Genomic DNA, 27,515 nt, shown 5'->3' on the forward strand with positions numbered 1-27,515 from the left:
TGGCAGCTCCCCGCCGCGCCTCGGTGGCCGGACGGTTTTGGCGAGGGCAGAGTTCCCCGCCGCTCGCCGCCGCCACGCCGGCTCGTGCCCGTGGGCTCGGCCTCCCCGGCGCAGAGCGGGGCTGCGGGCGGCCGGGGACCCGACCCTTCCCTCGACACACGCGTGTGCGTGGGGCACGCCCGCGGTCGCGGAGGCTCCGCGCCCGGCACGGGGACACCGGTGTCTGCCGTGGCCGGGCCGGTTCGTTCACGGTCACGGTCACAGCGCCGCTTTTCCCAAACCGCGTTTAATTCAGCTCCTAACGCCGATCGACGCCGCGCCTCGGCTGCAAACGGGCAGGCGGGAGAGCGCGGGGGCCGCCAGCCCCGGCGGGTCCCCGCGGCGGCGGGGGCTGCGCGCACCGGACACCCCCGAGCTCCGGGGCAGCCCCAGGCCCCTCCTTGCTCGCCCTCCGGCTTCCGAGCGGAAGAAATGGGTCACGGCTCCCCGGTACCCTCACCGCCGGCTCCGCACAAAGGCACCGCGGGCAGCCGGGAGCGCGGGGCTGCCGCCTCCGGGACGCGGTGCGGCGCCGTTCGGGGGAGCCGCTCACCGGGCCGGGACCGAGAGGGCTGAAGGGCCGCGAGGAGCCGGGGGGGGCTGAGGGGCCGCGAGGAGCCCCAGGGCTGGGGCTCGGGGCCGCGGCGATGCCCGGACCGGCGGACTCCGGCGCGGCGCTGCCTGAAGGACCCCGCGGTTACAAAAGGGCCGCGGCGCCTTTAAGGGCCCGGCGGGGTCCCTACCCGTCGCCCCGCCCCTCCCGGGCGCCGCGCCGCCATTGGCCGCCCCGCCCCGCGTCCCGCGTCGCCATTGGCCGCCGGCGCTCGCCCCGCCCCTCGCCGCCCGTGAGGGCGCAGGCCCGGCCCCGCGGGCGCGGCCAGGCGCGGCGCGCCCTGGACAGCTCCCGCCGCCCGCAGACGGCGGCGGCGGCGGCGCGGGGCGGACATGGCGCGGGGCCGGCCTGGGCCCGGCTGAGCGGCCGCTGCCCCGCTGCCCCGGCGGCCTCGGGCCGCAGCCGCCCCCCCCGCGCACCCCCCCGGGCGCCGCCGCCGCCGCCGCCCTCCTCCTCCTCCTCACGATGAGCGGATGAGGAGCGGCCGCAGCGCCCGTCGATGCCTCCTCGCCAGGGAAGCGGGTGCCTGCGCCATGAACCCCGAGATGGCGATGGAGCCGCTGGGCAGCCTGCACGGGGCGGCCGGCCATGAGCCGGAGCTGATGGGCAGCCCCAGCCCCCACCACGGCGGCCGCAGCGCTGGGCCGCTCCGGGTGCCGCCGCCGCCGCCGCCTCCGCCGCCGCCCCAGGAGCTGCCCCCCGCCGCCGCCGCCGCCGCCGCCGCCCGGCCGGCCATGGTGTCCAGCATGGCCTCGCTGCTGGACGGCCCCTCCGAGTACCGCGCCGAGCTCTCCATCCCGCTGCACCACGCCATGAGCATGCCCTGCGAGTCCTCGCCGCCCGGCATGGGCATGAGCAGCACCTACACCACCCTGACGCCGCTCCAGCCCCTGCCGCCCATCTCCACCGTCTCCGACAAGTTCCACCACCCGCACCCCCACCACCACCCGCACCCCCACCACCCGCACCACCCGCACCAGCGCCTCCCGGGCAACGTCAGCGGCAGCTTCGCCCTGATGCGGGACGAGCGCGGGTTGCCCGCCGTCAACAACCTCTACGGGCCCTACAAGGAGATGCCCGCCATGGGGCAGAGCCTCTCGCCGCTGGGCAACGGGCTGGGCCCCCTCCACGGCGCCCAGCAGGGCCTCCACGGCTACGGGCCGCCGGGCCACGACAAGATGCTGGGGCCCAACTTCGACGCCCACGCTGCCATGCTGGCGCGGGGGGAGCAGCACCTCTCCCGGGGCTTGGGGACCCCCCCGGCCATGATGCCCCACCTCAACGGCATGCACCACGCCGCGGGGCCCGGCCCCCCGCCGCCCCACGGGCCCGCGCTGCCCGCCGGCCGGGAGCGGCCGCCCTCCTCCTCCTCCTCCTCCTCCGGGCCGCCGGTGAGCGGCTCGGGGCAGCTGGAGGAGATCAACACCAAAGAAGTGGCGCAAAGGATCACGGCGGAGCTGAAGCGCTACAGCATCCCGCAGGCCATCTTCGCGCAGCGGGTGCTCTGCCGCTCTCAGGGGACCCTCTCGGACTTGCTGCGGAACCCCAAGCCTTGGAGTAAACTCAAGTCCGGCCGGGAGACCTTCCGGAGGATGTGGAAGTGGCTGCAGGAGCCGGAGTTCCAGAGGATGTCGGCCCTGCGCCTGGCGGGTAGGTGCGGGCCGGCGGGACCGAGCGGGGGGGACCGGGGCGCCAGCTCCGCGGGGAGCTCCCCGCCGGTACCGGCCCCGCGCTCCGCCTCGCCCGCTGCCGGCGGCCGGACGAAGGCTCGGGGCCCTTGTGTGTGGGGGGGTATGTGTGTCCCGGCACCCCCTCCCCATCCCCGCCGGTACCTGCGCAGACCGCCCCGGGGACCGGCGGAGCGGGGGCTCGGGGCCGCCGGAGGAGCTCTCTGAGCGGCCGCGGTGCGGGAGGACGGCCGCGCCGCTCCGCGCTCTCAGCGAGCACCGGGAGAGCCGGGGGGGGGGGTGTGTGGGGGGTGGTGTCCGCGGGGTCCCGGGGTCGGGCTGGTTTGGGGGGGGGTGGCAGCTCCGCGCATCCCCGCGGATCGGCCGCATTGTCCCGCGGAGGGCGCGCGGGCTCCCCCTGGCGCGGGCGCGGGGTTCCGCAGCCCCCATTGTTCTGCGGGGGCCGCGGGGGGGGGTGTGGGGGGGTCCCTGTCCCCGCCGCTGCCGCGTCGCACCGGGGGGCTCGAGGGACGGAGCGTTGAGGGGGGGGTGTCAGACCCGTCGCCATCCCGTGCCGCGGGGCAGAGCGGTGCCGGCAGAAACGCGTCCGTTGGGTGCAGCCCCCCCCGCGGTCACGGGGGACTGGGGGCAGGCCCCCCCCCTCCGGCGTGGATTTGCCCCCTCCGTGGAAACCGCCCGTCTGGTAGCGGCGGGTCGTGCGGCGGCCGCGACACGGGCGGACACGCGTGGGCAGCCGCGGTGCCGTGTCCGTGTCGTGCGTGTCCCCCCCCGCGCTGCCGCGGCGCGCAATGTCCGCCGGCGCGGTTTGAACACCCGGTGCAGGGTCTTCCGACGGCTCCGTCGCTCTTTTTATCCCGATTGATTCCAACCCGGACGGATTAATCAGCCGGGGGCAGGCGCGAGCCGGCTGGCCGCGGGGCTGCCACTCGCCCCGGGGCGACCGAAAGGGTCTCTGCCCTACGCTGTGTCCCCCCTGCGGCTCTGCCCCGCTCCCCGCGGTGGCACCGCGGTAGTTCCACGCGTCCGACAGCCCGCAAGGCAACGGGGCGAGCGGGAGGCCCCGGTGGGCGCTCGCCCCTCCTTTGTCTCCGGCGGAACAATGCGGTTTGGGGGGGTGTTGGGGCAGCCCCGGCCCCCCCCCCTCCGCGCCCTGCGGCAGCTCAGCCCTGCGGGCCGGCCGGGGGCTGCCTGCGGCAGGGTTTGCGCGGCCCCGCAGCGCGTTTGGGCCGGGCCGGGGGGAGGAAGGCTCGGGGGAGGGGGGTGCTGAGCTCCTCCTCGGCTCGAACGGCGACTGCCAGCCCCTCCCGTCCTCGCCCCCCCACCCCCTGGGCATCCAGGTCTTCTGGTTTTTTTAGCCAAACCAAGGTCCCGAGGTTTGTCTGCAACAGGAGCGTCAGGTTTGGGGTGGGTTGTTGGGGTTTTTTTGTGGTTTGTTTTTTTTTTTTTTTTTTTTGCCGGAGCACGCGGGGATGTCGCCTTCTCACACAAACGCGTATCTGGAGGGAAATCGATGCAGATAATGTTTAGAAGATTAAAAGAGCATTAATGCTGGCAACAGGGGCATAAACGCGTGGACCCAGTTTTCATTGATCTGGAACCTGAGCCGGCTCATTTCCAGTAAAGCTGCTGGTGCTTTTCCTTCCCAGCACCGGCCCCGGGTGGGGGGTTCCCCACGAAGCCGCATGTACAGGGCAGAAAATCAGAAATCGCATCTCCGCACCCGCCGGGAGACAGCACCGGGGGTTTCTGGTTTTCTGCCATACCCGCGGAGTTAACGCATCCAGAATTCCGGATCTCCGCCGTCCCAGTCCCCCCCGAACGCCTTTTGCATCCAGGAGTAAAGTTTGGGGAGAGCTCGGTCGCCGAGTGGGCGCGGGGTTGCTCGTGGAGCGGGAGCCGGAGCGGAAAAGACCTTTGCAAATTACCGTTCCCTTCGGGAAATCGATTTTATTTTTTTTTTTTTTATCACCACGTGTGAATATGCAGCCTCATTGCCTCGGTGCTTCCTTTACTCACCTGCTTAAACCCCTCTGAGTGAGGGGAATGAGACGAAAGTATTTCAGATTCCTGAAAACTGGCCAGTTTGCCCCGTGCTCCTGTAAGTTGTTCCTAAACGGGATGAAAATCTGCTGTCTTTGGAGGGAAATCCCGCTTCTCCCCGTGGGAGCGGTGGCAGTGGGGTGTGCTTATTATTTTTTCTTATTATAGAAGATATATAATTCTATTCTATTCTATTCTATTCTATTCTATTCTATTCTATTCTATTCTATTCTATTCTATTCTATTCTATTCTATTCTTATTTCTGTGCTTGTTATCTCTTCTTTGGAGTCTGTAAAGGACCGTGCGAGTGTCTTGCGGCGGGTGCAGCCGGGGGAAGGGGCGAGTGGCCTCCCCGGGGGACATCGGGCTCCCCCCGGGGCAGCTGGAGCAGGGACGGGGCTTTTGGGGACCCGCCCTGGGCTTCGGGCAGCCGCTTCTCCCGCAAAACGAATCGCGAGAAACCCCGCCGCTCCCCGGGTTTTCGGTCTGCATCACCCCCGCTGCCTCGTCCCTAAAACGTCCCCGGGTTCCCGGGGCGGGGGGGCGGCCCCAGAGCCGCGGGGGCTCCGGGCAGGAACCGGAGCGGCCCGGGGGAGCCTGGCCCGGCTGCCGCCCCGCCGGGCGCTCCCTGAATTTCTGCCGGGGTAAAAAACACGAATCTCAAGGTGAGTCGGTGCGTTGGTCCGGGCAGGGCTCGGGTGGATGAACCGGGAGCCGCGGCCTAAGGCCGGGCTTCCCCGCGAAGCCGGGCTACCGGTACCGCCAACCCCCGCCGGGAAAACACGGGAAAAGCGCCGGGAAATCCCCCGGTGCCGCCGGGCTCAGGCGGGTCCTGGGGGGCCGGGGGAGACCCCCGCGTGTTTCCGGGTGCGTGGCTGCGGGGGGCTCCGCGGGTGGCGAGCTCCTGCTGGGGTTTGCTTGCCCAGGAGCCGTTGCTTGCCTCAAATGGCCCGGTGGCGACCACTCGCCCCGGCGGGCACGGCCAGCCTGCAGATTTGCCGTTTTCCCGAGCCGGTCAGCGAATCGCCCGCAGCGGGGGTTGACATTTCCCGGTCGCTGAATCACGTTAGTGACGATGAAACGGTTTTGTCCCAAAACACCGTCAAGGATTCATCGGGGCGAACGGGCGCGCTGACCTCGCCGTATTCCCCCCGCCCCGGGGAGGGGGGGGCGGCTGTGTCAGCCCTGCTCCTTTCGGCCTGCCCTCGCCCGAGGGCCAGCGGCCGCTGCCGGGGGTCCCTCTCCCCCCGGGGGTCCCTCTCCGGCGGTGTCTCTCCCCCCGGAGGTCCCTCTCCAGCGGTGTCTCTCCCTCCGAGGTCCCAATCCCTGTCCGAGGGTCTCTCCCTCTCTCCCTCCTCCGGGGGTGTCTCTCTCTCCCCCCCACGGGCTCCGAGGACCCGGTTTCACGGGAGCTCGAGGCTCCATGACGCCGCCCCCCCACCCGTGAACGCGCCGGCCGTGCCTGGCCTTTGCTGGCCGCGAGTGTCCGGTCCCCGGAGCGTGTGGCCCTCGCAGGGACAAGCTCGGCTTTTTTCCCCTGTGACCTCTGCCTGCTGTGGGCAGGGCCCGGGGGGTCCGGGGGAAGCAGCGGGCGGACCCCCGGGAGGGGGCGGGAGCGGCGGCGGCGTCAGCACCACGGACAGCGGCGGGGAACGGGGGGGCGGGACGGGGATGGGGGGAGCAGGACAGGGATGGGGGGGCAGGACAGGGTTGGGGAGACTGGAGAGAAACGGGCGGACAGGACAGGGATGGGGGGGTGGGAGAGCTGGGAGGAAAGGGCAAGGGAGGGGAGCAGGGGAGGGTGAGGGACCCTGGACAGGCCGTGGCTGCCGCCTCTCCCTGGCCCAGACCCCGGTGAAGCGGAGCGGGGGGCACAACAGAGGGGCGAGGGGGATGGCTCCGCATCCCGCCAAGGTGGGGGTGCTGCCGGCCCCCCCGCGCCCGGGACAGTCCTTGCAGGGGGTGGGTTGTGGACAGCCGGACTGCTGTTGTCTGTCCTCGGCCTCTTTGTGCCGTACCTAATGCTTCTTTCTCTGAATTCTGAGACTATTTTGTTGTCTATAGCTACAGCTAAAAATTAAGGCTTAATAACATCTGTGTCAAGTGCGTTATCTATATATAAAACTATTTCTTAGCGTTGAACTAAATGTACAGGTACATAAAGATTCTTTGAAAGGTGCTTAGCGGCTTGAAATATTAGTACTCTCTTCAGCTATAGATTAGTGGTTGTGTTTGAACAATCCATGCGGTAAATTGTGGTGCTGGGTGATAAATTATATTTCTCATGGACCAACTTTCTGAAATAATATCCTGCCCTATCTTTTTGTTCCACATTATTTCTGAAGACATTTCTGCCGTGCAGAAATCTGAATACCATTTTTGTTAAGCAACCAGGCTTTATCAGTTTCTCGATCGGTTGATAAAGTTAAATCTGACCACGTTAAATGCTTTTCTATCTTTTTTGTCCTCTACTTTTTTAAAGAAACACTTAGTCGATCAACATGTGTTACTCATGCTGAGCTTTTCCAAGCTGTTCTACACTATTTCCCCACTAGATTTTTTCCAGCATCTCATTTTTTTCCTAGTATCTCTTGGCCATCACCATTTGAACTGAAATATCCCAAACTCAAATATTCCTCTGCAGCTGAAAACTGCCAGAATTTGTTTGTGGTGAGGAACACAGAGAACATTTTTTTCCAAAAGGATTATTTTCCAGTAACTGATGCAGTTTCTTCCCTCGCTCTTTATAGGGTCATTTTGACTCAAACTTTGCACTTTTTTCTGCACCGTGGCCCTGATTGCTCATCCTTAGCCCTATTCCCTTGTATTATTCACAAAATCTTGTCATAGATGTTCCTCCAATCCAACAGTTGCAAGAGGCTTTTTCATCCCTTCCAATTAGACATTACTCAGGGCTGACGAGCTTCTTGCCAGTAACCCAACATGTCTAGTCTGAGTCTCCAGGCATTAAAAGTAGCAGACTCCTCGCAGCAGAGAAGCTCCCCTGTGGCTGTCTTCAGAGAGGAAACGGGGCTCTGCAGGTGTCGGAGAATTAATCTAACAGGGAAAGCAAGGCTGCAAAGGACTTGAGACATCACATGTCCTGACAGTCTTCAAGAATCTCCAGCAGTGGGGATTTCTCAGGCTACCTAGGCAATCTCTTTCAGGGCTTACAGGTACAAAAAAGTCCTTAATGACTAGCCTTAATCTCCCTTTTTGTCTTTTAAATCCTTTGCTTCTCATCTTATCCCCGCTAGACACAGCAAAAACATTACTCCCTTTCTTCTGATAGCAATCTGTTTGTATTTAAGACTCCTATCTTGTCTCCTGTCTTCTCTAGAAAAAGCCCCATCATACTTTGGAGATGAATATGCAGAGAAAGCATTCTGTCCAATGGGACAGATAATGCCTCTCTTTTTCCAAGGTAAAAGATTCTGTAGCCAGCTCTATCAATCTTGCAGACTTTTGCATAAAAGGCTCTCTGATTTATAGAGGATTTTTTGTACGCAGAAATCATACAAAATAGACTAATCTCAAATGGATTCAGTGATAAGATCAGCCAGACAACTTGCTGATGGCAGATAGAAATGCAATCAAAAAAGAAATTGGAGTGTTTTGGGGCTGTTTGGGGTTTTTGAGCTGTAAAATCAAACTACTCCATTGTGAAAAAAAGGGGACTCAAACCACTGGTAAATGCTGCACAAAGGAATTATTAGACAAGCGATAGAGGCTGGCAGTTTCCCAAAACGCAAATTGTCTCTGAGACCAAAATATCTCTAAGTAAGCAGGGAACATATTTATGAGCAGTGGTGATTTTCCAGCAGATCTCATCTTGTCATAATGGGCATTTAAGAACGGGGGCCTGTGCTGAGGCATTAAGCTTTGGCAGGCAGCACATGCTGAGGAAGAGAAAGGAAGAGCAGGAGGAAGTCTTCCTCGGAGAGCTTCCCAAGCACAGTTTCCCTCTCCCCTGTGCCTTCCGTGCCCGTATCAGGTGAGGATGCCCGGAGCTCGCTCCCCTCCTTGCCGCCCCGTGCTTCCTTGGTGGGGAAGGACACTCCCCAGAGCTGCGGGGAGGAAGGGGATGGGAACCCGACTGCGTGGCAGGCAGCATCCCTCCTCCCAGGCCTGCTCTCGCTTTGTGTATCCAGCCGTGGTGAAGAGCTGGCAGAGCCAGGAGGGCAGCACGGGTCTGTCTGTCCCGGAGCAGCTGGCAGAGCTTCGCTCCTGTCCTCTCCTGTTCTTCATGGTGCCCTGTCAGTGACAGCCGTGGAAAGGGAATAATCATCTCCTGCTTTCTCCCATGAGTCAGAATTTCTGAAGACAAGCTGGGTCTGGAGGCATCAGCAAGAGCTCCCTAGATCCGACCTTCCCCTTGCCGTAGGAACTGGGCTCATGACCCTGACTTGTGAGTGTGAGACGCCAGGAGGGAGCTGCAGCGCGGGAAGCGAAAGCCGCTAGATGCAGTCGGCAAGATATTTAAAATTCTAATCCACTCGAAGATTTCAGACTCCTGTTCAGTGCTGGCTCACCTGCCTCAGCTTTAAATTCCCAGTCCTTTCTTGGCAAAGATGCCTGAGGCACTCCCCTTCCCCACGGAGCGGGGGGAAGGTCACTGCGATCTTCTGGTACCTGCGGGGAGGTGCTGGTGCATCGCTGGCAGATGCTGCCACACCAGGCAGAGCACTCGCTGTGGGGAAGGGCTGGTTCCAGCTCTGCGCTCGGACGAGGGGAATATAAATCCTCGTTACAGAAAAGTGTTATAATTCAGCTGGAAACTGTTTGAGGCTTCGAAAGGAAGAATCTCCAGGACAAGAGGAGACATAAATCTCCCAGGTGTTAGAAGCGAAGGACTCGCCGAGGGCAGCTTGAGGGATCTGACACTTTTCTGTGCCTGGGCAGAGTCCCTGCGCAGCCTCGCTGGTGCGGCAGTGCTGGGGAGCGGTACCAGCGCTGCGCCGGGTGATGCTGCTCATCGCAGCCGCTTCTACTTTTTCCATCAGCTTGTGTTTCTGACAGCAGCTGCCCCTCCGACCAGCGCTCATCTGTTTTGGCCCCTTGGCACAGTTGGTGCAGTTACGCAGCGTGTCCCTCCCCACGCAGCCGGCGGGGTACCCCGGGGTGTCCCTGCACCCGGGACCGGAGGTCTGACCGGTCACTGTGGGTGGTCGCACCCCTTCTTGTGAAGGCAGGAGTCTGGGGGGAGAAGGGAGAGCTCACAACAAGGCCTCGGCCTGAGCTCGCGCCGGCTGGGCGGCAATCCCGGCGGAGGGAGAGCTCCCGCGTCCCCAGCTGCTGGAAAACAGAGCTTATGAGCTCACCGTCAACTCTGAACAGAAATCCGTCAGAAGTCGGCTCTGTTGCTTTTGCAGCTGGCAGAAAAGCGTGTTTGTAAAGGGGGCTGGGTGTCAGGGGACGCTCCCTGCCTCGGCCACAGAAGAGAAACGGGGGGGAAGCCACTTCTGTGCAGGGTGGGAGCTCGTGGCCGCTGGGTGACAAGGAACACACTGAAACTGCACCGCGTGCGCACCGAGCCTCCACTCGTTCTCGCCCTAGAGTGCAATAAATTGGCCCTATCCCATCTATTATTTATTATTCTGTATTAATGATGGAAGTATATTACAAGAGTACTTAGAGGCCCTTGTCAGAGATCCTGCACGGAGCTGGGTGTTGCAGCTCTGCACGGGAGGAAGCAGCCCCTGCCCCGCAGAATTTACAGCCCCATTTCAGCCACCCAGCAGATTTATAAGATCTGACATGAATAGCCTGAGACCTGCTACATGCCAGAAGGAAATATAAAAGAACCAAATCCCCAAACCCATTCATCTTTTTTTCTCAAATAGCGGAAGGATGCAAGACCTCCGGAGAGGAAGGCGTTCCTTCCGTGATGGAATTTGGAAAGAGAAAAATCAGGTTGAGTACCAAGAAAACCTGCTCCTGGCAGCAAGGTTGTGTGCTGCTTTCTCGGGGCGTTGTAGGAATCCCTGTATCTCCAAACGGGAATCGTGGCGTAGGGAGCATCTTGCTGTTACGGGAGGGTTGGTTCGGGCCAGCAAAGAGATCTCCTCCGATAACGGCAGATCTTCTCTGGAAGAACGGAATTAACGCTCCGTGCTGCACCTCTCACTTGTGGGCACGCTCTGTTTTTCTGGCTCGATGCCGTCGGAGGCAGTCGCAGGGATCACAGAGATCGGGAGGGTCTCGTGTGTGTGCAGCAGATGGAAGCGGGCAGGTGAAGGCGCACTGGCTGCACACCCCCACAATGTGATTATTTGCATCTTCATTCAAATTGTTTCTGTTACATAATGATTTTGTACACAGTGGAGTACTTAACCTAATTTGTATCGATCTCAATTGCTTTCATTTGTGCATACTTAATTCAGAGAGGTAATCAAATTGATTTTTGAGGCCTAGTTTTTAAGAGATTGTAGTAACACAGATATACAAGAGGTTGCTTTAAGTGAATCATAATGAAAGAAAAAACATTTCAAACCTTTGGAAAACGTTTTGATGGCCATTTCATTGTGTTCAGTATTACTAGCATAATTAAATTTCCTTCACATTGAGTTCTCTCTGAAATCAAATTGAGGAACATTTTTTAGTTCCATCAGACAGATAACTGGGTTTAGTTGACTTTGGACTACACCCGCATGAAACCGCATACAGGAGATCAATATTCATGGCTTATCCTTACGAACCATAGAGAGAAATTACTGCTGGATTAAGGGAATATTGTTGTCTCCTTGGCTGCTTCTTAACATCTGCTGTTTGTTTCTAGGTCCATAAGTTTGCTGTTAGAGTAAAAACATCATAAAACGGGTGATTATCAGAAGGTGTTAGTTAACTTGAGAAACTGCAGAGAACCAAATTTAGAGATTAAGATGAAGTGAAGCTTTTTTCAGCAAAAGTAAACCATGAAGTATGGCCCTGAGAAATTTCAGACTGCTAAACAGTGCTCTTGGGTTTCTGGTTAAAAACCCCTCGCCTAATTGGTTTAAAAGTAGAGATACCTGAGGGGGGAGATGGATCAACGTCAGATTTGTGTCAGGGTTTTGTTTGTATGAGGAGCCGGAGCCGGGCTCGCGCTGCGTGGGTGCTTCACAGGACAGAGAATCACGGGAGCTGGTTCATTAACGCTTCCAGTAGCCAAAGGAAACTGGTGTCAGGCTCCGGGAAGATAAATGGGATGGGTCTGTAGCCTCCACAGCTCCCTCCGTGCCTGTCTCTACAGCGTGTGGTCCCAAATCTGGGTTGGCAAAGCCCCCCTGCCCGTAGGCATCACCGCCCGGTGCCCCTTACAGGCCGGCTCCCACGCCTGCGGGACCTCGCTCCCTGGCCTCCCCGCAGCTCTGGCCATGGTGGCATTAGCCACTGGAAGATTCCACGTCAATGTTTTTGCCTTTGCTTGAGCAGTCATTATTTCTACGCTGGCACACTTGCCCCAAGTGCAGCCTCGAGCAGAGTTTGCCCATCCTCTGCCAGCAGCACGGTCCCTGTCCCTCGCTCTCGGGTGCAGGACATGGGCTTGCTCTGGCTGTGCGAGCCACCAGCAGTGTTCATGTGAACACACACCCACCATCCTCCTCCTCCTCCTCCTCACCCCAGGACCCATCCCTGCCCCGTGCTGGGGGGTTTGGAGGATGGGATTTGGCTGAACACCGGTGCGGCGCTGCCCTGTGCTGGCGGTGGCCATGCATTCGTCTTTTGGGAGAGAACGCATTCCCCAGCGCCTCGGTCTTTATACACGGAAATTTTACAGGCAATACTTACCATCTGAAATGCTTCTAGATATTTTTCAGGATTTATAGCTATTTGTAATGCATGGGCTGGCTAGGTTCCTCTCCTCTGAGGAAGAAAATGGAAAATAAGAGTTATTGTTGCAGAAAATAAGACAAATGAACTATTAGTAGAAATACTCAATTTAATGATACTCAGTCACAAAAAAAATTTAGCTTAAATTAGAAGTGTGTGAAGTTCACAAGGAAACCAGAACTTGGATGGGCTTGCAGAAATAAAATTTTAAAAATCACCACTTTTCTGCAGATCCCTTCCAAGCCGATGGGGATGCAGATGCTGGAACGGATGCAGGACACATCAGTCACTCCAGCTCCTGGTTGCAGTGGGGTCGTGATTCTTCCAAAGCAGTGTGATATGGTTCTTTTTTCATGTGAATTGTTTTGAAAGCCATTAAAAAAGGGCAGTTTAGAGCAAATTTTCTTCAGGAAAGAGAGGTGTGTCCCCAGGCGCGATGAGTCTGCGGCGGGCGGGAGCGGAGGCTGCGTCTGACGCTGAGGACATGGGATGCTCTGCTTTTCCCTGATGCTGGGTGAAGCGAGTGCCAGGCTCAGCTGGCTCGGGGGGGCAGGGGATCCAGGGGACAGCCCCTTGGCAGGGCTCTGCTGAGCGCATGCTTCACCTCAGGCTTGCAAACACACTCATAAAGAGATCAACGGAGCGTCTTGTGTATTTAAAGTTGGTCGTCGGAATAGTTGTGTCTTCGTGGGGCACTGGGAACTGCAGAGATTCTGGGGCTCATTCTCATCATCTGTCTCACCTCCCGCCTCTCCACACTGACTCCAGGCGCGCTATTTGATTTTATTTTTTTATTTCTAAGCACTACCTAGTTCTGTTCTAAAGCAGTATTTTTGAACCATTCCCTTCATGGCCGCTGCAGGACAAACCCACACTCGGCGAGGGCAGCCTGTCCCTCTGGGGGGTCCCAGCCCGGCTGTGTCAGGCCTTGGACCGCTCTTAATGCCCTTAAATCAGTGGGGGTCCACTTCAGTCAACGTTAAGTGAGGCAAGACTGAGTCTATTTCTGAGCAGTTTCTATATCATTTCTATGTAAAGCGTCTTTAGTCCAGTGTAGAAGAAAAGGAAATACTTATTTTCCACAGTTATGGCTTTCAATTCTTGCCAGTTGTCCATTTTCTTCCATAGAATATGTTCAGTACTAACTGCAGTTAATAAATCAAATTGTTCTTAAATCAAGATGGCCGCTTCCCTTCCCTCCACTATTAAAACGTTTCTCTTTCTGTAGGCAGGTTTCCTGGAAAATAACTTTATTTTATTAGAGTGCTCACTCCATTTTTCTCTTCTGATAAATGCATGTCAAGGAACAACGCTTGCCTTTATGGTGCCTTTTCAAGAGCAAACTTAACAGTTCAAGGAAAGTATTTACTGAATGCATTGAAAAGCACATACCTTTGCATTATTTATTATAAGATACCAATAACTGTAAAACGCAGAGTATCTCTGGACATAAATTAGTGATGTTAGGAAACACTAGACTCTTCCCAGTGTCCCGGAACCTATTAGGAACTGCAGCAAAGATGCAGACGCCCCTCACATCCGCGGTGCTGGGGATACCACCGCATGGATGCCAGGCAAAAGGCAAAGTAAAGCATCGAATGTACAAATCCAGCCTAAAATCTGCTTTTTCACCTTGGGCAGGCAGTAAAATGTTATCTGTGGAGTGTGTTAGAGGTGCAGTCAGAGCACCCCACAGGATGCCGTTGGGCTGTCGGCCTCCGGAGACCCGAGCTGCACTTGGCAGCTGAGAATGGATACAAGAGAGGGGCAACTCTGATGAAATATTCCAGTTTCCTGCTAAAATGCTGGGAAATACTGTCCCACGCACAAAACTAAGCCGGTCAGCGTAGTCTCTTCCGCACCGGGCTGAGCCAGGCTCCCTGTGGTGCCACACTCCGGCACAGGTAGACGTGTGCGGTCCTGACTTCGCGTTAATTACAGACATTGCCACAGTCTGAGTTTCACTTTTTTAGGCCCGGTTCTCATTTCACATTCTAGACCTGCAGAATTATTTAATAGGGCTGCCTAAAAATCCGTCCACTTATCAATTCACTCTACTTATTTTGTCCCTGCGCATTACCTAACCATGTCAACATATGGATTTTTTTATCTTACCACCCTGTGTCGACAGCCTTATCGGGCTATTTTTAAATCTGGGTATGCTACAGCAGCGGTATTGGTTTCAGCACTTGATGTTCTCTCTGTGCTAATAAATACAGATCAGCTATTAATACCGATTTTTTTTAGGATCCATTAGCATCGCCTGGCACAGCGATGGTCCGGCACTGCTGCCCTGCCTGACCTGAGCTCTGACGGGCACCTCTGGCTGGCTTCGCCCTTGGCCTTGGGTGATGCCCTGGGGAAGGGGCCGGCGCTGGCCCCTGCAGAGCCTCTGCAGGGGGTGGAGGGAGAAGGGGATGGTGCCCTGGGGTGGTGGCACTGCCAGGAGCTGGGCTGGGGCAAAAACCCCAGGGGAGAAGGGGGAGAAGGACCGAGGTGAGCCAGCGCCTGACCCGCCGCTGTGGAAGCCTGAGCATTGTCTCCTCCAAGGGACGGGCTCTGGTAACCGCCACCGGGCAACACTGGGGAAAAAAAAGTCATCCAGCGTGTTTACACAAAGCTGCAGGTTCGTAGATGATTTCCGTTGAGAAGTGTCACCTCGTTTCTGGACCAACTGGTGGAGAGCGTCGTGCGGAGGAGTGTCAGGTGCTGTGCGATGCCGCGCTGGTGTCAGCGATGCTTCCGCCTCTGCTTGTGGAAAATGCGCTCGCTGCAGGGTAGGGAAGCAGCGGTGGAGAGGATGGAGCTGCTAGAGGGTGTGGGGTGCCTGGGGGAGGCTGCCTGCCTGCCCGAGCTGGCTGCAGGCAGATGCAGGCAGCCAGGAGGAGCCTCGCTTGGCCCTAAATCACGTGAGGACTTTGGCGCGAAGGCTGCGTGCGGCTGCCTGGACGTCCACGTGTTCTGGGGACGTCTTAGGGACCTAAACAGCAGGCACTGCTGCCCTTTCCTCTCAGAAAGTTGCAATTTCACGTCTTTTTTTTTTCATAGCTTTTCAACATTGTAGTCTGTGAGAGACTGCATGGAAGTGCAAACTGATAGGGAGCTGCAGAATTTGAGACACACTAGGTGGTTATTTCTACACAAGGCCGTAAGCAAGTGCTCTCGCAGCAGAAGTTGTGGGTTTATCTCACAAGAGTTGTCTGAAGTTTTGGCAGCTTTTTCAGACAGCAGCTGTTGCAGCCCTGGATAGAAACCATGGATAAATCAGTAAAAGGCTAAAAAGTGGCCACAGAGATGTCTCAAGCAAGCAGAAGGTTCCGCTGGACGGTGGCAGTTTGTACTGTTGAACATGGTTTTTTCCCCAGTGGTTGTCACATGGAGTTGCTGCTGCGGGAGCTTTGGCTGGGGTTTGCTTTGCGGTGTTTAAAGTAATAAAACTGTACCGATGTCAGACCTGGCTGCCGGGGAGGTAGAACCAGACCTCCTTTGGGGATGGAGAAGGTGAATGCGGGGAGCAGAGTTCGACCACGCATCTCCCCTGCCAGGGGGTTTCACCCATCCCTCTGCGCCTGCGGATGTATCGCCAGCACCTCGCCATCCCACGGATCTTCCGGGAGAGGACCCCTTGGTGTGGGTGCTGCGAGCGTCCCGGGGGCAGGAGGACTTGTAGGTACCCGCTCCTGGAGCTGGGTGCTCTCGCTGGCAGCCCCGTGTGCTGTGGGTTTTGGCTGGTGCCCAGAAAACACACCGCAGCCCCAGATGAGGGGTGGGTTTGTGCTGCGAATGGCATAGGGAGCGCAGGGAGAGGGCGGGGGGCAGTTTCTGCTTGCTCAGCTGTTCCTTCCCCTGGACTAACAAAGCGGGTTTGGCGGGTCCCTGCCTTCACCATTGTGCCCTCCCTAATTGTTTTGTTTGTGTTTGGAATGGCAGATCAAAGGAGAGGCTATCTGTCCCAAAATATGGACAGATTTATTCTAAATGCATGAACAGAAATTTCCTCTGTCCCGTGCATTACCCAGCGGGTGGAGTTTACATTATGGACTAGTGGTCTGCACAGTTTTGTTTAAAAAGCCAGTAATCTGCAGTTGTTATGTGCTACGGCACGTGAGAAGTTTCTGCAAAGAATTAATCTTTGTCTTAGCTATTGAGGGGAAAAAAAGGATGTGCTTTGCATTCTCTTTCCTAGACTGACATCAGATAAGCTAAATTGTTAATTCTAACGCTGCTGGAACAGAAGAGAAACGCATTTCTCAGACAGTGGCTTTATGAAAAGTGTGGAAATATCTCAAAGTTGTGCACTGCCCAGAAACGGCAAGTGAACTGGAGGGCTCTGTCTGGGGATGGCGGGGGGGGATTGCCCGGGAGTTCAGCGCCCAACAGTCAGGTGCCCGTCCCACGTCACTTCTGCAAAAGCGGGTCTTTGGGCTGCGGGCGCAGACCCCGGCGTAGCCCCCCCGGGAGTCCCCTGGCAGCCCCCAGCCGCCGTGCTGGCGCGGTGATGGCCGTGCCGCGGGCTCTGCGGGTGGCCACACCTGTCCTGACACTTGCTTTCTCTCTGTTGCTGCCCACCCCTTCCCCAGCCTGCAAACGCAAAGAGCAAGAGCCGAACAAAGAGCGGAACAACTCCCAGAAGAAATCTCGCCTGGTTTTCACGGACCTCCAGCGCAGAACACTTTTCGCCATCTTCAAGGAGAACAAGCGCCCTTCCAAAGAAATGCAGATCACCATCTCCCAGCAGCTGGGCCTGGAGCTCACCACCGTCAGCAACTTCTTCATGAACGCCCGGCGGCGCAGCCTGGAGAAGTGGCAGGACGACCTGAGCTCCGGGGGCTCCTCCTCGGCCCCCAGCACCTGTACCAAAGCGTGACGGGGAGCGGCCGGCGGCACAGCACGGCACGGCACGGCACGGCGGAGAGAGCGGCTCCGCAGCGGGGCCCTTCACTGGTGACTTAAAGCACAATCCTCCTGGAAACGAACCCCAGCCCAGCTGTACCAGAGGACACTTCTTACGGCTTTTAGTCAGTCTTAGCAGGCGCACGTTAAAAATTAACCTCTTTCTATACAATACTATGCTCAGGACAGGCGAAGCAGGTCTGAAACGTAAGGGAGTCGTTCGTGAGGCAAGTTTCTCCTGAGCCCCAAAGAGCCGCGGCCGGCGGGGTGCCGCTGCCAGCCCGGGCTGCCTGCCCGTGCCCGGCGTTTGCCAGCGGGGCCCCGGCGCTGGCCACGCTGCCCCGCACCAAAGCTCGTCGCCGTGGTGCGGCCACGTGAGAACGGAGCACAAAGTCTGACACGTAGACGCTAAAGAATCCGAGAACCTGTTTTTAAAACTCAGGCATGGTTTTGTTAAGTGTTTTAGGGGAAAAAAATAGATCAAATTTAAGTTTTTGTTTGGGTTTTTTTTTTTTTTTTAGTTTAATTTAATCAGCGAGTATAGCTTGATCTTGGATCAAAAAAATTCAGTTCACTTGAGCTCAAAGTATCAAGCACAAAGCCAGTAGCTATCGAGGTAGGTACGACCCTGGGCCCCGACAGCGGTTGTCCCGAGATGCAGCCGTAGCTCCCGGGGTGGGTCGGGAACGCCTCCGTGACCACACGCGCCTCAAGCACAGTTTGCAGTTTGTCCCAAGTTCTGTGTTTGTACCCAATGCAGATGCACACTCAGGAGGTCAATTTAACTGCTACAGTACATGGAGCAAACACAACGTTTTGAAAGATATTTTTTTAGGTCATTAATACGTCCTTTTTAGTTACCGGGAATCTAGCTTCTCCTCGACAACGTCCTTGTTACTGAATCGTATTTAGCGTTCGATGTATTTTTGTTCATTTTTTTGGTATTTTATGGTACTTTCAAGCAGGAAAAAAACAGAAACAAGCCCTTCCAATGCCACTGACCGTTTTAGATGTGCCGCATATGACTTCAATATGTCATCTAGATCTATTGCATCCCTAAGTTCCTTTTATCCACCAGTTACCCAAGCTGGCGGGAACACAGCACACCAAAGAGACAGGATTACTGCAAGCCAAAGATGTTTATAACTTGCCATTTTCTCTTCGTCATCGCTGGTGCGGGTGGCTGTTTGGCGATGGGGAAGCCTCACAAACTCCCAGCCCTCTCTCCACCTCTGGCGGCTGCTGCGCGGCGGAGCGGGTGGCCGACATGAGCAGAGCCCCGACCCGCGCCGCCGAAACAGCCGCGGCCGCTCGATGTGCGCGTTTACCAGTGACCGGCCCCTCCTGGAGCACCGGCCGAGCCCGCGGCAGCAAGCCAAGCGCGGTCGTGGTTCTTTAGAGACACTTGAGACTTTTTTTATGTACTACTTAATCGAAACCAAAGAAACGTTTTCTGCACCTACTTCTTCTGCAACAAACTGTTCCATTTAAAAATAAAATAAAAATAAAAAAAACAAGGAAGCACGTCAGGAAGGAAACAAGTAACACACTGTGTTTTGACAGACATCTTGGACGTTTTAGGAAGCAGATCTCAAAGAAAGGGTTGACAAGAACGAGAACAAAGCAAAGCCAGTACGATTGCTGCTTCATTTGACAACTCAGTCATCTTAAAGTTGAAGATTGTCTTTAATTTGTGCCTATGCAGTTTTTTCAAAAGAACAAGGAACAGAGCAACCAAAACCTCAACAGCTACAATACCAAAGATGAGGATTCTCACGACTTGTGTTTCAGTTCATTATCTCCTCTTGCACGACTAAATGCATATAGCACCATTGATCTCTGTACAGGTAACCACTTCTGTTTCTTTGCGCAACCAAAAGGGTGGGTTTATTTATGTTTTCCCTGTTTCTGCCCCACACGGGATCTCTCCAAGAGCTACACGGACTCCAAGTGCAAGATGTTGGGATACTACGCTGGTACGTCTCCTCTCTCCAGAGCCACGTAGGAAAAACTTGTTGGTTGGGTGTGACTTGTTTTGTCGGGTAGAGTTGGTCTCCTGTATGTCTAGAGCTTTGAACAGCCTTCCTTCTGTGTGTGAAATCGGTTGAGTAATAACCTGCACCCTTCTCTCTCTTCCCCAGGGATAAAACTTGCAATATATATATATGTACCGATTTATGTCACTGTAAGTGCTGAGCACCACCGCAGCCTGGCTCACTGAGATCAGATCCTGATCTGAACCAAAACTGAGATTTCAGCAGTTCCTAGTTTGTTTTGACGTATTAGACATGTTATGTGGGTTGGTCAAATCATAGTGATCGAAATCATGACACGCAGACCTCGGTCCAAATTTATCCTCAGAGCTGGAGCACAGTGGTACCATTTGGCTCCATCTCTACCTTTAACTGAGGGCTTCTTTTTAACTGCTTTGCAAAACTGCTGCACTCATTTTCCGATGCTTATGCTTAAAAAATGAAAGAAACTCAAAAAACCTTGTCTGCTCAGGACAGGAGAGGTTTCTGAAAAGTAAATTCAGGATCCGCACAGCTAAACAGACAGCATGTACCAGCTCTGGGAATCAAAACATCCTTCAACATAGATTTCCAGACAGATCGTGCCTGATTCGAAAATGATCCAAAGAAGCCTCGTAGTCAGACATGGAATGAAGCTGCCAAAAAATGGTTCAGGTCTGGGCTGATGCATACTGCTGCCTCGGGCTCTCTGAGTGGGACGTTCTGAGTCAGCAGGCGGTGGAGCAGGGCCCAGCTGAGGTGGTGTGGGCCCATTGAACTTTCACCTTCATTCCCATCTGAGAGGGTCCACTCTGAACCAGCCTCTCCATGTGCATTTTGGCTGCAGCGTTGCCCTCACGGGAAACGTCTCATTCCGAAAGCGTCCTCCCGCGGTCTGAGGCAGGGTCAGGCGACGCTGGCTGTCGATCGCTTTCCTCACGCTCCATCCCATAGTGCCCCTCTCACCACTGCAGGAGATGCCAGTGAAAACCCAACCGGCGGTCCCCGCCTCCCTTCCTCACCGCAGTCGCAAGGCAGAGAAGTGTATTGTCACGGGCAAGGCGCCAGTCCCGGGCACCCTCCGAGGCCGGCACTTGGTGGCCGCCGCAGGGACGGGCCGTGGGGCACTGGGTGTAGGGACATCCCGGGAGGGACGGTCCTGCCTCCCGTGGAGAGGGGAGGGGAGACTGCCCGGGGCTTCTCCTGAGCTCTCTGAGCAAAGACCTGGGCTTTTTATTTCTGGTCAGAGTTCATCCCAACAGCCGTAACGACGTAAGCCTAGATCAATTACTGAATTATTAAAAAATGTATCTTGAATGAAATCATTAATTTTCCCCAAATCCTGGAATTTTTTGTTATGCAATGTTATGGGTTCAGTTTCTGCCTCGCTCTTTCCAACGTGGCTGCACAGTCGCACCCTGGGAGCACTGTAACTGCCCCGCGGAGCGCCGAGGCTGACCTCACTGCCCGCACCCCAGCGTTTGCTCAGCAGAGCACGTGAGGCTTCTCTGTGCTGGGGAGTGCAAAAAAAATCATTCTCATCCGAACATCTGAAAGTACTGCTGCAAATCTTTTATCCCTGCATCTTTCACGGCCCGATGTTACGTCTTCCATTTCACTGTCAACTCTTGTAGGCTTTTAGGTAGGAGCTGTCTCAGAAGAGGAGTGTCGACAGCATATACTGTGGGTAGATATATTTGTATGTACACGTATGAGCAGAATATACGCTGTATTCTGCCCATACTAAAACTCAAATAGATATGTTACGTTTATATACCATATATTTATGAATATAGAGCCGTGTAATGTAACTTGTTCCTTTTATTTATTCTGATACGAAAGACTAGTATGTACAGAGAGTATCCCAGCATCTTCTGTACCGTGTACTTGGAGTTACTACCATGGGCACATCCGAGATGAATTCAACTTTCAAGAAACCTTGGATATTCCTTAATCATCCGCGAAGGAACAAAGAATGTGCTTGATGACTTCGGTTGAATAGCTTTATTCTGGATCTCTCTTACCTAAAGCTGAATCCAAAGACCTGCGAAGGACTAAACCAGCAAACTACGCTCAAACCTGCATAAGGGAGTAGGGATCTCTTCTTCCAAAGCCAGACACGGTAACGACATGGTATTGCAAAGAGCGTGTGAGCTTCGGACAAAACCCAATGGTTTTCTTGCTTGTCACAACACCGAAGTATTTTTAAGACACGGGGAAACTTTATACTTGGCCTCCTTTATATTTATTAAGGGGAATTTTTATTGTTTAAATTTTTTAAAAAGGCAAAGCTTAAAATGGTTTTATTTTTTTCCAGACACTTGTGGGTTTTAACCCAATATATTATCTATCAATAATGTAATTTATTTAATTTAGTCTTAGAGTAGGTCCTGAAATCTCTGTTCAGTCTAAATCCCATTGGGTTTCATTTTAGCTTTAAAGTTCAATGGGAGTTTTGCTTGAATAGAGACTGCGGGATCAGGCTCCAGTGTTAGTTATTTGTAACTATTTAATTCAATCATTTATGAATTAATTTGGGATTAATAATTTATTTATCCATTTTACTGTTGTAGCGCATCAGAGATGCTAAGCCTATGTTAGTAAATACATTTAAAAGTTAGTATTGCTTCATAGAGCAGCCAGGTTCTGTTACAGACAGGAGAAAAATAACGAGTTACATAAAACAGGAGTCTAGTTTTAATTTCTTCTTTGAATTCATTTTAATTGTTTAAATATCAAAGTTTAAATTATTTAAGTTAATCTCTTCCCATGTGATTAGAAAGTGCGACGTACCTTTATCATGGCACATAAAGCCTTCATAATATAACTTATTTATTTAACTTATTCATCATCATCATCTGAGGATGCCCTTGTATAGTTTTTATTTTTTATTTAGAATTATCTTTAAAGCACTACAGCTGATTTTCTGTAAGAACAACAGAGCGAATTTTGAGGACAAGCAATGAATACACAACCTAAAACTGTGCATTCAGAAACAATAGGAAAAAAAAGACACTGGGATACTTTGCCTGAACTTTGTGGCTTCTTAAAACTTAAGCTGGGGGAAAAAATAATACATGCCAAGCAAAAAGAGAGAAACCCTTAAACTAGCTGCTTCCAAGAATGAACTTCTGTGTGTGTAAAAAAAAAAAAAAGAAAAAAGAAAAAAAAAAAAGGAAAAAAGAAAAAACGAAAAAACCTTTCTATTTCTAGTGAGAACCAAAGAGGCTACCTCACTGACTTTTTCCATTTGTAATTTTAATCGTGTTGATGATACCAAAGATACCAAAGATTTCTTTCTCTGTGCGGTCTGCATTTTGCTTGTGCTCTTTTATAGTTTCAACTGTTCTCTCCTACACCCAGTAACGTACAGCTGCAACCCAGATACCCAAAGAAATACTTCTCGTGGAAGCTGCCAGTTCTGGTGATGACATTTTCTGTGTTTCCCTTATGCCTTCCTGCCAGCCAAAAACGTTTGGGGACGTGAAAGCATGTCACGTCCTTCCCCCCGCCAGATGGGTGGAGCGGTGGTGTTGACCTGGAGATGAAGCCAAGCCTTGGCCATCGGCCGGTTCCCGGGGAAGGGACCTGCGTGCCGCCGCCCGCACGAGCCCCGCCGCCGCGCTCACGGGCAGGCATTTGCAGCAGCAAATTAGCCTTAGAAATTAGTGTTTTCAAGCAGTGCCATGCTTGAAACAGATCTCACGGGCTGGTCCGCGAGCCCCCACGCTACCAGAGCCCACTGCTGGTGGCCAGGCTGGCGGGAGGGGATTCTCCTTCAGTTTGGCCACTTGGCCACCCAGCAGCAAGCCCTTGGCCCGGCCCGAGCCCAGGCACACACTGGTGGGCACAGCAGGGACAGAGGCTGCTCCCTCCTGCTTATGTTTTTGGTGGTGGTGTTTGCAATTACAGTTTTCATATGAAAATCAATTAATTATTTTTCTCAAGTTAGCAATGAAACAAAGCTACATTAAGCTCCATTAGTATCATGTTCCTAAGTGATTACTTAAAAGTCGGTTGTTTGTCTTGGGGGAATTAGTGGTGCCCTTTAGCATTTGTTTCTTTTAGCCTGTTTTATCCCGTTTATACGACTGCACCAGGTGTTCTGATGGGCCGAATCCACTCCGGGACACCTTGCTGCTCCCACCGCTTCCCCCAGGCCCCTCCAGACACAAATTCAGCTTTTCTTTAGGAGCCCCCCTCATCCTGCCATTAGCAGCGCCTGTCCCGCAGTGAAAACACCAGCAAGGTGGGCACAGGCTGGGAGGTGAATTTAAAAGGTTAAAACCCCTCCCTCAGGTGGCAGGTACACACTTTTGGCTGAGCTTAAAAGCTGGATTATAAATCTCTGACCCTGACCCACACGGGTGACCGTCGGGGTGGGCGATGCTCCCCCCATCGCAGCATCTCCCGCGTTGCCGCGGGGCCCGAGGAGCCACGGCCGGATGGGCCGGGGGCCGGCAGCGCGGCGGGGCCGGAGCCATTCCCTAAGAACGCGCCCGAGCAACGCCTGCGGGGTCACCCCGACCGATGGCCAACAGCTCAACACCACCGCTCCGCTGTCATCAAGTGTGGCCTTTTGGTTTGTGGTTCTTTTTGGTTTGAAGTCTGTATTGGGAAAGATAGGGACTTGACAAGTGTGCGTTTTGTATCTCTCTCTCTCTGTATTCCTTCCGTACAAAGCTATAAGAATTCTCAGGATGCCTTCTGGGCGCGGAGGAGACGATCTGCCCCCGTGCTAGGCGAAGCCCCCGCGCCACGGGGCCAGGCTCGGGCGGGCGGCAGCCTGGCCACAGAAATCCCCCAGAGCTGGCAGGGTCCTCCGCAGCAATCGCCTCTCTCCAGACTCCTGCTTCACTTGCAAAGTGTGACATTACCACGGGACGAGTGCCTTGCTTGAACCAAAGCAACGATTTTGCCAGTCTAGACCTCTCTGTGCTTTTTTTTATTCTTCCTGTGAATACCTCAGCTTCAACTGGGCCGCCGAATCGTACCTGGTGGGCTTTTTGTACTGTGGTGCTTTGCAACGCAGCCCTGCAAAGAACAAAACTCCTAATAATACCAAAGGCTCTTCTCCTTCTCCCTCTCCCTCTCCTTCTCCCTCTCCCTCTCCTTCTCCTTCTCCTTCTCCTTCTCCTTCTCCTTCTCCTTCTCCTTCTCCTTCTCCTTCTCCTTCTCCTTCTCCTTCTCCTTCTCCTTCCCCTTCTCCTTCACCTTCTTCCCCTTCCCCTTCTCCTTCTCCTTCTCCTTCTCCTTCTCCTTCTCCTTCTCCTTCTCCTTCTCCTTCTCCTTCTCCTTCCCCTTCTTCACCTTCCCCTTCTCCTTCTCCTTCTCCTTCTCCTTCTCCTTCTCCTTCTCCTTCTCCTTCTCCTTCTCCTTCTCCTTCTCCTTCTCCTTCTCCTCTCCTCTCCCTCTCCTCCTCTATTTCTTCATGGTTCCAAAGCTTTAATATAAAACTGGGCATGTTGGCAACGCAGACCGTGCAATCCCTTACCGAATTTTCTCAGATATACCTCATAGAGAATAGTTGTTTAGAGTAATGTTATTATAGCGTATGTAATAAATTATTCACTGTTTCTTTTTGGTAACTGTGATTTAAAAAAGAAAAAGCTTTATACGTTTTAGGTTGTGCTTTTGTAATAGACGGAAAAGGTGCGCTTAAAAATGTACGTCAGTCTTTCTTCCCGTTGGGTTTTTTTTGTTTATTACAGATTGGGGAAAAGTTGCAGAATGAGCCCAAAGTTTACAGTTTCATATTTTGCTGAAGAAACAATCTGTGTTAATTTGCTCTGTTGAAAAAAAAAAAGAAAAAAAAGATTATTTTCTACATTTGTGCTACTTGGTCTGAACAGCTAATTGTTCTGTGTGACGGTGTAGTATTATAATTAGCAACTGCCAATCAGCGCTATCATTTTTATGCATGAGGCAAAACCTTAGCAGTGTGATGCATCGTGGTTCTTAATGGCAACTTCTTTTTTTGAATTTGAAAATAGGTCTTTTGGTTCGATGGTATTTATTTATGCATGGAGCCTGTTATCTGTTAGCACTTGTGGCGCAGTTGTGTGTACATTCCGGCTGTGAAAACACGCACAGTTTTGCCTCGTACAACTCAGAACTGATACTTAGATCCGTTCTGATCTGTCCGTGTTTTAAACACAGACTCCAGTTGAGTTCCAGTTAAACTAAATTGTTATTTGAGGAAAAGTTTCCCCAACTGGCAACTCTTTTCCCGGCCGATTCGTCGTGTAGGACACATGCCTTGCTCGAACCGGAGCCAACTGTGCGTTTTTTCCCAGGAATAGGAGTTACTTTGGCTTTATGGCCCGGGGACCGGCCGCGGGGGGTGTGCTTGGGGGGTGCCGGGATCACCCCTCACCTCGCCTGGGGCTCCCACCCACCCGGCCCCCGCGGGCAGCCCCCGCTCCCCACCCTCCGCTCTGCCTCCAGATTCCTGACGGTGTTTCCTGCCCCCTCGGAGTGTTCACTCCTGCCACAAACCGCGTTCAGGCCCAAGGCCCCAGCTCCACAGTACCGCTAGCGGACTGGAAAATGGGTTGTCCTGTCTGCCCGGGCCCGGCTTCAGCCCCGTAAGGGAGCCCCGACTCACCCATCGTACCGGACATAAAGCCAAATCAACTGCTCAATACACTTTACTCCGCGTAGAAGAGTGCCCCTGGGGAACAGGAGTACGCAAGTCGCAGTCTTCTAACGAGGCATCTGAAGTAACGTCGGTAGAGTGTTTATATTGTCTGTCATTAAGGATATATTAGAGATGTGCTTTCATTAGTGCAAAGAACCATATTTTTATTTGGCCTTATACAGTAGATTGTGATAATGAAAGCTTTGTAATATAGTCTGTTTATTTTTTTTTCTTATTTATCTGCCAAAGACAGTAACAGATACAAGAATTTTAACTAGGGTTTTTTTGTAAGACAGTTAATGATTGTAATAGTGTTCAATCTTCCAGAAAGCTTTCTATGTTCTTCCGCAATAAGCAGACTCGACGTTTGTTTCAGCAGACTCAACTCATGCTAGCAGATCCCACCACCACTCAGACGACACGCAGTTGTTGTAATACCTACACACTGAGTCCACCTGCATTTTTCAGTCCAAAGGCAACAAGGGGTATGGGAGGCAATGGCAATGTTCACTACTGCGGCCAGCAGTAGACGGTCCAGCTTGCTCAGATTTGCCAAGGTACTTGTATGATGAAATTTAAGGTATATTTTATTATGTCATTTTATGTCATTTTTTAACTTTGTGGAAGGTGATACGTTGAACTGAGTGTAAGCTGAGTTTTTCAGACAAATAAAGTAGCTAAAGAGTGAATGTTATTTTATCATTAAAGGGTTTTTACTCAATGATTTGTGCCAATAGATGTCCTTTATCTTAATGACAAGTATTACATTGCTTTCAAATTTTTATTTATAGCTATTGATGTAAAACCCACACACACATATTATTTGCCAAAGTTCAATAAAGGAGGAAAACAACGCTTTTGCTTCCTTGTGCGATGAAAAGTTCCTCTTTTTTTCCAGGTGCCTTCCTAGTGCCGAGCTGCTCACCGCAGCCTGACCCTGCACCCGGGGCAGAGGGGAGTTTGCTGCTCGGGCTGTTACCGCTCGTGTAGGATCTGGCCAAATATGAGCAGAAAAGAACTCAGAAAAAAGGATCTGGCACCTTCTGCGAACACAGCCCGTGTCGCTAGTGCCAGACAGGGATTGTAACGGAACAGGGACAAATCAGGGCAGGCAGAGAAGCGACTTCATTATCCCACAGGTGATTTCTGAAGCGGAGTGAGCGCTTTGCAAACCTCCTCTCCCCACCTCCTCCCACACAGGCTTTCCAGTGCATTAACCTTTACTCCTGCTTATCCCACGCGGTATGGTGCGTGCACATCGACTTCACGCCGCTGCTCGGAGGTCTTTGCAAGGCAGGGACCTGGGCTCTGGCACGAGAGTATTTAAGGTCTTCCATGGAGAAAAATCCTGGAATCCTGCAGGCTGACTGAAATGAAAGGGAGCACCGCATCTGCATCTGGTAACGCTCCCGAGCAGAGGGGGGTGACACGGCTTTGCTCCGCAGGCTGAGAGCAAGACAAGAAAATGGGGTGAGCACTGCTGCCTGCTGAGCATCCTCCTTCCCCCCGAAAGGGCCTTGGCTCCCCCGGGGCCGGGGGCGGTGACAGCATTGGCAGCGCTTCGGAGGGAAGCAAAGGGAACGTGGCCCATCTTTCCTGCGCTGGACCCACCCTTCTCCCCAGCACCTTGATCTCAGCGCTGGTTCAGGGAGGGGGGGGGCATCGGGTTTGGGTCTCACAAATGGGACAAGCAGATGCGCCTGCGGTTGTAGCAGAGCTTGGTCTGCAAAATCCTGTCTCAGCCTGGCCGGGACGTGCCAGGTCCTGCTCAGAGAGG

At 54.0% G+C, this 27,515-nt stretch overlaps 1 protein-coding gene across 3 annotated transcripts; it reads left to right on the forward strand.

The window, feature by feature from the left end:
- The first annotated feature begins 1,125 nt into the window (after positions 1 to 1,125).
- ONECUT2 (one cut homeobox 2) lies at positions 1,126 to 22,402 on the forward strand. 3 transcript variants are annotated; one of them, XR_012626987.1, is made up of 3 exons: positions 1,126 to 2,302; positions 16,774 to 18,933; positions 20,941 to 22,402. XR_012626987.1 is itself a non-coding variant. In XM_074855295.1 (2 exons), the coding sequence occupies exons 1-2, from the start codon at positions 1,126 to 1,128 to the stop codon at positions 17,058 to 17,060; spliced, it is 1,464 nt and encodes a 487-aa protein (XP_074711396.1). In that variant the 3' UTR covers positions 17,061 to 22,402. The 3 variants fall into 3 exon arrangements, 2 of the variants coding, with proteins under 2 accessions (XP_074711396.1, XP_074711397.1); XM_074855295.1 differs by having other exon boundaries at positions 16,774 to 22,402; XM_074855296.1 differs by having other exon boundaries at positions 1,351 to 2,306; positions 16,774 to 22,402.
- The last annotated feature ends 5,113 nt before the right edge of the window (positions 22,403 to 27,515 follow it).

Source organism: Strix uralensis, chromosome Z (genome assembly GCF_047716275.1).
Source record: "Strix uralensis isolate ZFMK-TIS-50842 chromosome Z, bStrUra1, whole genome shotgun sequence".
Lineage (NCBI taxonomy): Eukaryota > Metazoa > Chordata > Aves > Strigiformes > Strigidae > Strix > Strix uralensis.

Bases quoted from the DNA above. Each gene is read 5' to 3' on its own strand.
- ONECUT2 (XM_074855295.1), top strand. From the start codon at position 1,126: ATGAGGAGCGGCCGCAGCGCCCGTCGATGCCTCCTCGCCAGGGAAGCG. The intron at 2,303-16,773 runs GTAGGTGCGGGC...CCCCTTCCCCAG, and splicing joins GTCGGCCCTGCGCCTGGCGG to CCTGCAAACGCAAAGAGCAA.